General features: G+C 48.5%; 1 protein-coding gene across 1 annotated transcript in view; it reads right to left on the bottom strand.

The window, feature by feature from the left end:
• Window positions 1-10,089, bottom strand: part of Dlec1 (DLEC1 cilia and flagella associated protein) — a 57,011-nt gene that overhangs the window by 21,515 nt on the left and 25,407 nt on the right. The window contains exons 10-17 of the mRNA XM_017794866.2: window positions 9,153-9,245; window positions 5,425-5,515; window positions 4,442-4,604; window positions 2,378-2,570; window positions 1,596-1,654; window positions 864-1,032; window positions 369-462; window positions 59-189 (exon numbers count right to left, since the gene is read on the bottom strand). Coding sequence (XP_017650355.1) covers window positions 59-189; window positions 369-462; window positions 864-1,032; window positions 1,596-1,654; window positions 2,378-2,570; window positions 4,442-4,604; window positions 5,425-5,515; window positions 9,153-9,245 — 993 coding nt within the window. The remainder of the gene's footprint in view (window positions 1-58; window positions 190-368; window positions 463-863; window positions 1,033-1,595; window positions 1,655-2,377; window positions 2,571-4,441; window positions 4,605-5,424; window positions 5,516-9,152; window positions 9,246-10,089) is intronic.

The following is a 10,089-nucleotide window of genomic DNA, read 5'->3' as shown; positions in this document are numbered from 1 at the left end:
CCCCCCCCGCCCCCCCCGGGCCCCGTCCCCGGCATGCCCAGTCCCCCACTCACAGCACCTTAAAGGCCGCCTCTATGTGTAGCACCACTGGGCAGGGCGAGTCTGTGATTTCACACTGCAGGTCCTGGCTGGTTGGGCCCGGGACACCCCCAGTAAAGTTCAATTCAAAATCCCCGACCTCGTTGGGCTCTGGGAAGGAGGAAGAAAGGGAGGTAGAGACCAGAGCAGGGGCAGTTTCCAGCCTTGCTTGTCACACGGCAAAGGCCAAGGTTGAATCTGATCACTGGACAACTAGGGGCCTGCCTGTGTGTTTTTGATGTCCCCTGCATCCAGCTCCCCGGCCGGCCACACCCTCCACCCTGAGGTACCTATCACCCCCGTGCAGGGCTCCACTTCGATGATGTGGCAGTCGCTGACCTTCCCCCACTTGTATCTGATGGGTGACTTGCTGTTATTCCACATCTGGAAGACACACCCAGTCCAGGCTACCCAATACTCATTCATGTCAAATCGGAACTTACTGAAGGGCTGACTCCCAAAGGGTCCACTTGACACTCAGCTATTGACCATCCAAAACCTCAGAACTTCCCTACTCAAGAGGTTCTGTGGTCCATGCTGCAGGGATGCAGCAAGATCCTGCTACAGACCTGAGAATGAGTTCCACAGCCCCGCAGAAGATTCTGGAACACTGATAAAATAGAACAGACACAGCCTAGCCCAGGACTGTGAACCCCTACAGGCTCAGGGGATCCTTTACAAACAATCTTAGGTTCCACATTGTGGCCTCTTGAGCTCTGTCCTTCCTACACTTACAGTACAACCTCACCTCCACCAGCCCAAGCATGTGAGAGATGATGCCCTACCCTAAAATCTTTCTTCACGTTGATGCCAATGTAGCTTTCGCCAGGGATGATGAGGGCATATGGCTCCAAGAGAATCTGGAAGGGTTGTGCTGAACCTTTCACCTCAATTTCCAGGACAATCACGTCATCCACAGAGTAGGAGTAGTCTCCCAAATTCTTCATTTCTGAGCTGAATACATACCCACCGTGAGTTAGGAACTGACACACCCCAGGAGTGAATCCATGCCTCTATCCCACTTCATTAGTCTTGTGAACAAAAAGTGCTCCCCTATCCACAGCCCCTGCACCCCTCACAGGCAGATGCCAGTGTCTGTACTGTGACAAAATGTAAAGTGACAGCAGAGTGGCCTGGGGTGTTCCTACAGACTGGGACATGGCCCCATGGCCTCCAGGGACCAGAGTATAAGTCCTGGGCTGGAAGCTCTGCGCCAGGCTCCCTGGAGACTCACCCCTGGTTAGTGCATCCTGGGTAAAGCCTTCCCTCAGCACTTACCTTATACAGGGACTACCACCTAAGCTGCCCAGGAATATCAGTGAGTCTGGGACACAGCCCAAGAATCCCAGGTAGCCCACAGCTCTTGTAGCAAGTCCAGTGTCCTCTGTTCCCTGCTTCCTAAGCCCACTCTGGGCCAGGTTAACAGGACAAGGTAAAGTGTTCCCAGCCCCCAAAGCATGCTAGGGGTCAGGTCATTCATTTACACCTGCTTGGCACTTTCTCCAGGGCCTACTCACATCAAGGGTTCAGGAACAGCTTCCAATACCATTTGCAGTACACTGTGGAAACACTTCAGCTGCAAAGAAAACATCAGTGCTATAACCACACTGGCCCTCCAGCCAGGCTGCCTTCAGGGAGTTGCATTTCCTCCTTCCTGTGCCTGGGTACCAGAGGCTTCTGAAAGACTTGCTGCTTTCCAGCTTCCTCTTTCCCACCCTAGAGACAGTGGGGTCCTGCAAGGGCAGGAACCTGGGGGTCAGGAAGGAAAACCCCCACCTCCAAAGTTGACATTGGCCCTGAGCAGTACCTCAGTGTGCCCGAAGAACCTTCCCAGACACAAGTAATCTCATGATAACTCCAAAGGCAGCCTTAGACTGGGTCCAGGACCTCTAACAAGGGTCCCTGGCTCAGTCCTGTGCCATGCTGGCCCTCAGGAGCCTGTCTCTCTCTCTCTCTTTCTGTACTGGCTTGGGAGCCTGTGTCTCTCTCTCTCTGTAGGGGCTACTGGAGGATGGATAGAAACAGTTATATGCTTTGATGCAGCAGCTCTGGGCTGAGGCCCAGGCACCTGCTATAGGTGGGGTGTCTGGGATCAGAACTAGGAAATGATCTGCTGAGTCCTGTACACCAGAACTGTATGCCAGTGACACTCTGAGCTGTGTGCTGGGTTCAGCATGATGCCCAGGTGTTTCGCCAGGTCCAGCTGTGGCTTCAGGGTCATTCAAGAACATGGACAGAGGGACAAAAAAAAATCTCATGACCTGATCACTGGTGGCTAATAAGGTGACATCATCTTAACCTGGTAAGGAGAAAAGCTCAAGATGAACTCGTGGTCTGAGTGGGCACCAAGGACCCCCTTTTCCGGCATGATGGAGAAGGCCGTCTCCTGGTCAGGGTGGCGTTTGATGCTCTCCAAGCTGTAGGTTTCTTCAGGCATCAGAGGCTGAAGATTGGGCTTCATGATCTGCCAGTGGAAGGCCAGATCCACATGCCTATGGGGGTAACCATGACAGTGGGCAATGGATCCAACTCTTTAGGTGCTCCCAACCCCCACCTGGCCTGCTCTATGCCAAGAGTGAGTAAGAAAGGGCCTGGGAACAAGATGTGACCAGGTGAGGCTTCAAGCTTTCCCAGTGAGGAGCTGGCGGCAACCTAGCTAAGGATGAGGTGGGTTAGGGAGTCCAAAATGGAGACTGGGTAAGACAGTACCTTCTCGCCACTCACAGCTGCTGGGGAGCTAAGCCACCATGAATGAGGTGACATGGGTAATGTAGGAAGTCAGGTTCCAACCTTTATACTAGCAGAGTCCAGGCATCCCCAGATATCAGGAAAACTCTCTGCAGCATCTCCTATCACACACCCACCCCACTCTCCCCTTCTGCCTCCCAGAATGGCTGCCATGGCCTTCCAGGATGGCTGTATTCACAGAGACATGTGCCCACAGGGACAGTGCCAGCTCTGTAGCAGGAGAAGGGACAGAACTCTAGGCATGCTGCTGGCAGGCAATGGGATGTGAGGGTGGATGTCAGATAAGTCCTTTCTGTCATGCTGGGGCAGGAGGCTCCCTGAGGTCAGTCCTTGTGGAATGTGGTATTCAAAGGTTGGTCAAGGAAATAAATGGCAATGAGAGCTGAACCCACAGACCCTCTGAGACCTGAATGACTTCCAAGCCAGGGACACAGCAATTTCCTCTCTGGAAAATTGTTCCTAGATCCCCAATACTGCAAACAAAGAAGAGCAAGCAAGGGAAACCACGCATTCCTTCCTGGCTCAGAGTAAAGGAGAGGTATCCTGAGTGCAGTGATGGCTTCCCACAGTGATGGAGAGCCTGTGTGGCTGTCCAGTACACCAGCCACTAGCAACAGGTGGCCACTGAGCACTTAAAATGCAGCTAGTGCACTGAGTAAGCGCTTGCCATTTCATTTAATTTTAATTGATTTAAAGAGCAATAGCTGGACAGGTGCGGGGGGCACACCTTTAATCCCAGCACTCAAGTGGCAGAGGCAGGTGGGTCTCAGAGAGTTTGAGGCCAACCTGGTTGACACAGTAAGTTCCAGGCAAGCCAGGGCTATATAGTGGGACCCTGTCTTTAAAAAACAAAAAGAAAAGAAAAAAGAAAGAGAAAGGCAGACTGGGGTGATAGCTGAGTCAATAAAGTGACAAGCATGGGACTGAGTCAGATCTCCAGAACCCAAGTTTAAAAAGTAAAGCAAAAAAGTCAGGCCTGGTAGCATGTGATTCCAGTGCTGGAAAGGTTTCCTGGATAGCCAAGGCTAGCCCACTTGGGGAGTTCCAGGCCAGTGACAGATCCTGTTGACAAAAACAAAGTGGATAATACCTAAAGAAACAAGGCTGAGGGGTAGAGAGATGGCTCAGCGGTTAAGAGCACTGACTGCCCTTGCAGAGGACCCAGGTTTGATTCCCAGCACCCACATGGTGGCTACAAACCATCCTTAACTCCAGTTCCAGGGGAATCCAATGCCCTCTTCTGACCTCCAAGGCATTGCACGACATGGGTGCACTTACATACATGCAGGCAATACACTCATACACATAAAGTAAAAATACTAAATAAAATGTTTTTAAAAAAATAAAGCTGAGGTTGCTGTCTGGCTTCTTCACATACACACATATGCACACACACACACACACAAACACATACACACACAGAGAAAACAGCTACACATGTCTAATGGTTACATAATAGGCAGTGTGAGTCAGGAGCCTTCCATCCAGTCTAGGTCCATTCTGGGCTCACAACAGCCCCTGACTCTTAGTACACATCTCCTGTGTTACAGGGAACTTGTAGCTGGTTGAGGAGGGACAAAGGTTGTGTGTCAGGGCCGTGCCCAGGGCCACTCACGTAGCATTTCTGATAATCAGCTGCTGTGTTGCAGTGGACTGAAGGTTTTCAGGCTCAAATCGGATGAAATATTGGGCTGTTAAGTCTTTGAGCTCTCCGGGGTCTTGTTCACTTTTTCCACCAGAAATATAGATCAGCTCCAAAGCCACCAGCTGACCGGTTCCTGACAAAGCAGAGTGCTAAAGCTCATTAAGTGTCATGAGGCTGATGTCAGGACCCTGTGGTCAAAGGCTGCCATGGCACCTGTGCCACATCCATGTGCAGCTGGCCTTGCCCAGAATCCCCAGAAGCAGACATGAGAGGGAAAGGAAAGAGGGTCCTGAGCACCTGTCCACACTCTCTCTTCCCAGACCAAAAAGAAATAATTTGGTGACCCTTGTACACAGCAGATATCCAATTACTGACTACCAGGTGAACCTGGACAGACAGAAAAAAGGGAGTCAGGGAAGAAAGGTAAGCCTGTGGTTCAATTCAGAAAAATACCCTCTCTAAGCTTACAAAAACCCAGAGGTGCAACTAGCAATTTATGTTGAGTCACTTATGATTCACAGTGGATTCTAAAGTGAAAGAACGAAAGATTTTTCTAAGTATGGTGGCACACACCTACAAGCCTACCACTTTTGAGGTAGAGGCAGGAGGATCAGGAGTTCAAGGCTAGCCTTGCCACACAATAGGTTTGAGACCAGCCTGGTCTATATGAGATCTTGTCTCAAGAGAATCAACTAAACAAACACAATGAAAGATTTCACCCCAGCATCCTCTAAAAGACTCCACTCCTGTCCTGGAAGCCATACTGGCTTGTGTCTTCAATGTCTGACTAGATTAAAGGGCTGAATACTAGTGCCTGTACCAGGAAGCTGTGGTGTCCCCTTAATGTGCCCCTTGATACAAAGGCAGGTATGGCCATACCACCACAAATGCTACTCTGATCAGCGGCTCCTGGGGCCAGATCTTCGCCAATCCTGGGACACACACCAACCTACCTACAATCACCAGCTCCTTTGTCTGACAGTTGTCACACACGATAATGAAGGTCTCCTCTGCTTTTCCTAGGCTTGTCGGGAGGAACAAAACCTGGAGGAGAGGGTGTATGTCACAGACTGTTCACATCACAGAGACCAGGAAGCAAAGGAACAGCAGTAAGGATGAGGGGCTGGTCTGCCCCTTCTGTCCTACTTCTGCCAGAAAGGCCTCGCCTCTGAAAGGTCCCACAGCCTCCCAAGATAGTGCCACCAGCTGGGGAACAAGAGCTCAAACCGAACCTGTGGGGACATTTCACATTCAAACCATAACTTCCCCTCTGTTTTCTTCTAGTAGATTTACAGTTTCAAGGCTTATGTGTAACTTGATCTTTAAACTCTTTTCTTTTTTATTTAATTTCCCCCCACTTTAGTGTGTGTGTGTGTGTGTGTGTGTGTGTGTGTGTGTGTGTGTATGGATATGGAGGTCATAGGATAACCTATTGAAGACACTTCTCTCCTTCCACCACGTGGGTCCTGGGGACCAAACTCAGGTCTTCGGGCTTGGTGGTAGGTGCCTGTACCCTGAGCCATCTCTCTGGCACATATAAACTCTAATTTTGAATTGAGTTTTCTATATGGCATGACAGTCAAGAGTCTAATTTCTTCCTTTCTTTCCTGTTCTTTTCTTCCCCTTCCTTTCCTTCCCTCCGCCTTTCTCTTTTGCAGAGCTAGGAATATAAGCCAGGGCCCTACGCAGTCACTCTACCACTGAACTTCACCTCCAACTGAGGGGACTAATAAATACCATGCAGGAAATATTGTAATTTACTTCAAAATAACTGTAGGGGTGTGGATAGACTGAGGGAGAGAAGGAGTGACTGCCATAAGATTTGCCAAGAGTTGTTCATTGTTGAAGCCGGATGATCACGAAACCATTCTCTTTACTGTAAATGTTATAAAATACTTGTGACAACAGATCTTTACAAGCTTGATCATATACTGTGTTGGCAAGTATGTAAGAAAGCTGCCGTTGAAAGTGTAAATTGGAACAGTGCATGTGGTGAGGATTTTAGGAACAAGCATCATAATTATAACAGCCTGGACCCCTAAATCAGCAAACCTACTTCATGGACTATATGCCACAGAAAACTCATACTTGGATAGAGTGGTGGGTGTGTGAATTATTAGCTGAAATAGCTAGAGATCAGAAGAAATCTTCACATCCTTTGGTGGGTGGCTGCTGAGTTCAGGAACACAGTAGAACTCTATACAGTTATGAAAAACATTAGAGAGATGTCTAAGACACAGCGCTCAGTGGAAACAGACAGTACAGAGCAGTATAGAGAGCATGACTCCATGTGACGGGAAGTAGATGCAAAACCTTGCTTGTTGTGGCCTAGAATATCTCTGGAGAGGCCCACCTCAAACTAGTAGTATTTGGCTTCTGAAGGGGTCAAGGAGCTGAGGTGAAAGGGAACATTTTCTATTTCCAGTTTGGGAATTTTCAATTATATGAATGGATTTATCTGGATATATCAACAAGTTTTTAAACAAAATTAAAAAATAACCAATAAACAAAATTTGCATCACAAACACAAGGGGAAGTGTAGAGTTTCTCATTGATTCACATTGCTACCTTCTTCCTGTCCTTGGAGACCACAGGAGACAAGGATGCGGATCCAGGGGAGACCAGCCTTAATTCCTTAAAGCCACCACAAGGTTCCGTCAGAATCTGGGCTATAGCAGGTCTAGAGGTCTGAGTCTGGGCTGCATGTGGGCCTTGTAGAGTGAATCTGCTCCTCAGAAGTAGAAAAGGACTAACAAAACCCTACTTCAGGGGCAGGGAGATGGCTCAGTTGGTAAGAAAGCTTTGTATACAGTATGAGAACCTGAGTTTGAATCCCCAGCACCCACATAAAAAGCTGGGTGCTGTAACCCCAGTGCTTTGCCTAGTGGAGACAGGAGGTGGCTGGGGCTTATTGGCTGTCAGCCTAACTCCAGATTCAGTGAAAGAATCTGTCTCAAGAGAATAGTGCTAGAGACCGTGCTAGAATAGTGCTAGAGTGCTCAAGAAACAGTGCTAGAACAGGACACCCGAGACCTTCCTCTGGCCTTCTTGTACACATTGCACACACATACACATGTACATACACTACATATATACACCACACACATACACACACCAATTAAATGTTTTAATTTATTTTTATTTTATGTGTATGAGTGTTTTGCCTGCATGCATGTACGCAGTGGTGGTGGAGACCAGGAGAGGGCATCAGATCCCCATGGAATTGGAGTTATGGACAGTTGTTAGTTGGCTATGTGGGTGCTGGGAACTGAACTAGAGTCCTTGGCAAGAGCACCTAGTGCTCTCAACCAGTGAGCCGTCACTCCAGTCCTTTGCTTTGTTTTGGTTTTTTTTTTTGAGACAGGGTCTCACTATGTAGCCCTGGTTTGCCTGGAGCTCTGCCTGCTCATGCCTCTGGAGTGCTGGAATTAAAGGTGTGCACCACCACACCCAGCTTTACATATGCCAGGCTTTAGGAAGCCCTTCTTCACCTCTGAATTGGTCCTGTCTCAACCCTGAGAAGCAGGTTCTCATTGGGAAATTCATCAGCAGGGATATGAAACTAGATAGCCATTCCCAGGGCTGCAGACCAAGACTGCATCAAGCACTTAAACTTGGACAGCAGTTGGGGTGAAAGGAAATCACTGTTTACATCATTACAAAGCCTTCCTGGCAGTGGTCCCCCACAGCAGCCCCTTACACAGCCCCTGGGAAGTTTCTGGGTCAGTAGATGGGATGCACATGTATGTGCATGTGTATGGAAGCCAGAAGTCAAACTTGAGTGTCTTCCTCAGTCACTCTCCACCTTGTTTTTAAGGATCTCTCATTGGCCCAGGTCATACCCCAGACCAGTGAACTCAGAACATCAGGGCTGGTGTCCAGGCCTGGCTGTTTGTAAGTTTCTCATTGCCATGTCTCTTTGACCTCACAACCTGTTAGAACCCAATCAGGCTTTACTGATGAACATAGACACCTCCTCAATGAGTAAATGAAAGAGGACGTGTACACTGACCACTGGCCATACACCAGTCACATCCAGGCTCAGAGTTAGACCCTGAAACCAGGGGCATGATTGGGGTGGTAGACACAATGTGGAGGCACAGGGAAGAAGCATCATTTTTTTCTTCAGGCACTTATGGAAACCAGCTAGCAAGCATGATGAACCAGACAGAATGCCGAAAGGGGCCAGTCAGGAAAGGAGAGGCACACAGCCAGGACAAGCTTTCTTTCTGGGAGCTGCTACAGAGGTTCAGAAGAAGGCCTGAGGATGGTGGGACCTTCCTTGTTGGCTACAGAAAGAGGAAAACAAGTCAGGGCCATTCTCATCACCCAGGTGACAGTGAGTTTGGAAAGGGTCCAAGAAGACAGAAGAACCTGGAGAAGATCTGAGAGTCAGCTTAGATATCAGTGCAAGTGAGTCCCAAGCCAATAGTGTAGACAAGCAATGCTCAGAGATCTTGATGGGAATGTTGGGATTGTCTGCATTTGCCTGATAAGGAAAATCATGAGTCAAATACATCGTCCTGCAGAATCCAAGAACATGCACCTGTCTGGAACCCAATTCTGCTGGGTCCTGAGATGGGTGTGGACATGAGTCATGAAAACACAGAGGCAGATGCAATGACACCACAACTGGGAAAACCACCAAGGGTGAGCATAAAGAACAGGTCTAATTACCTACCTCCAACAGTATGGTAAAGCCTGGGGCCAGCTCAAACACTGAAGGCATGACTCTAAAGGGAGGTTGATCCAAAAAGCCAGAGATTGCAACAGCCTTAAAGAAAAGTAAAAAGTTATACAATGGTGTGGAAGAAATTGCAAAACCAGTGCTCAACATTGAAAACTTCTCCAAGCATCCATTTTGCTATCTGAGGATCTTACAGATCCTCCAGGGTCCTGTCAATGAGGAAACTGTGGATCAGGCACTCGGAGAGGGTGCTCACTACACCTTCACCAGGCACCAGGCAAGGAAAGTTAAGGGCAAACAGGTCATAGAACATCTGTAAGGAACTAACTGCTGAAAGGAACAACCTGGCTGGCCTCAAACTCACAAAGTAGCCCAGGTTGGCCTTGAACTCACAAAGATCTGCCTCCCTCTGCCTCCCAAGTACTAGGATTAAAGGTATGCACCAACACATCTGACTCAGAGTGACTTTTTATATGGATTCTGGGGACCAAACCCAGGTCCTCATACTTTACTGACTGAGCCATCTCCCAACCCCTTAAGATTTTTATGTAGCCCTAGTTGGCTTAGAAATGGATATATAGCCCAAGGCTGGACTCAAACTCAGAGATCTGCCTACCTCTGCCTCTCAAGTGCCAGGATTAAAGGCATGCACCACCACACCAGGCTCATTGGTTTTTTTTAACGTGGATTCTGGGGCCCAACTCTGGTCCCCACACTTTATTGGCTGAGCCATCTCCCAATCCCTTATGACATTCTTAAAGCACTGTACGGAATAAATACCAGCAGAATTCAGCCAAAGAATTTCCAATTTGTGGTCTCTCCTTAATTCAGATATTTGCTAAAATAATGAGGGGCTCAGTGAGTAGACACAGTCACTTTGGACACTGCATTAAAGAATAAGAGGGACTGAAGGATGGCTCAGTGATTAAGA

Source organism: Nannospalax galili, unplaced genomic scaffold (genome assembly GCF_000622305.1).
Source record: "Nannospalax galili isolate Female #2095 unplaced genomic scaffold, S.galili_v1.0 scaffold2008, whole genome shotgun sequence".
NCBI classification, from domain to species: Eukaryota; Metazoa; Chordata; class Mammalia; order Rodentia; family Spalacidae; genus Nannospalax; species Nannospalax galili.
Note: the sequence above shows the minus strand (reverse complement) of the source record. Positions and strands in the feature narration are given on the sequence as shown.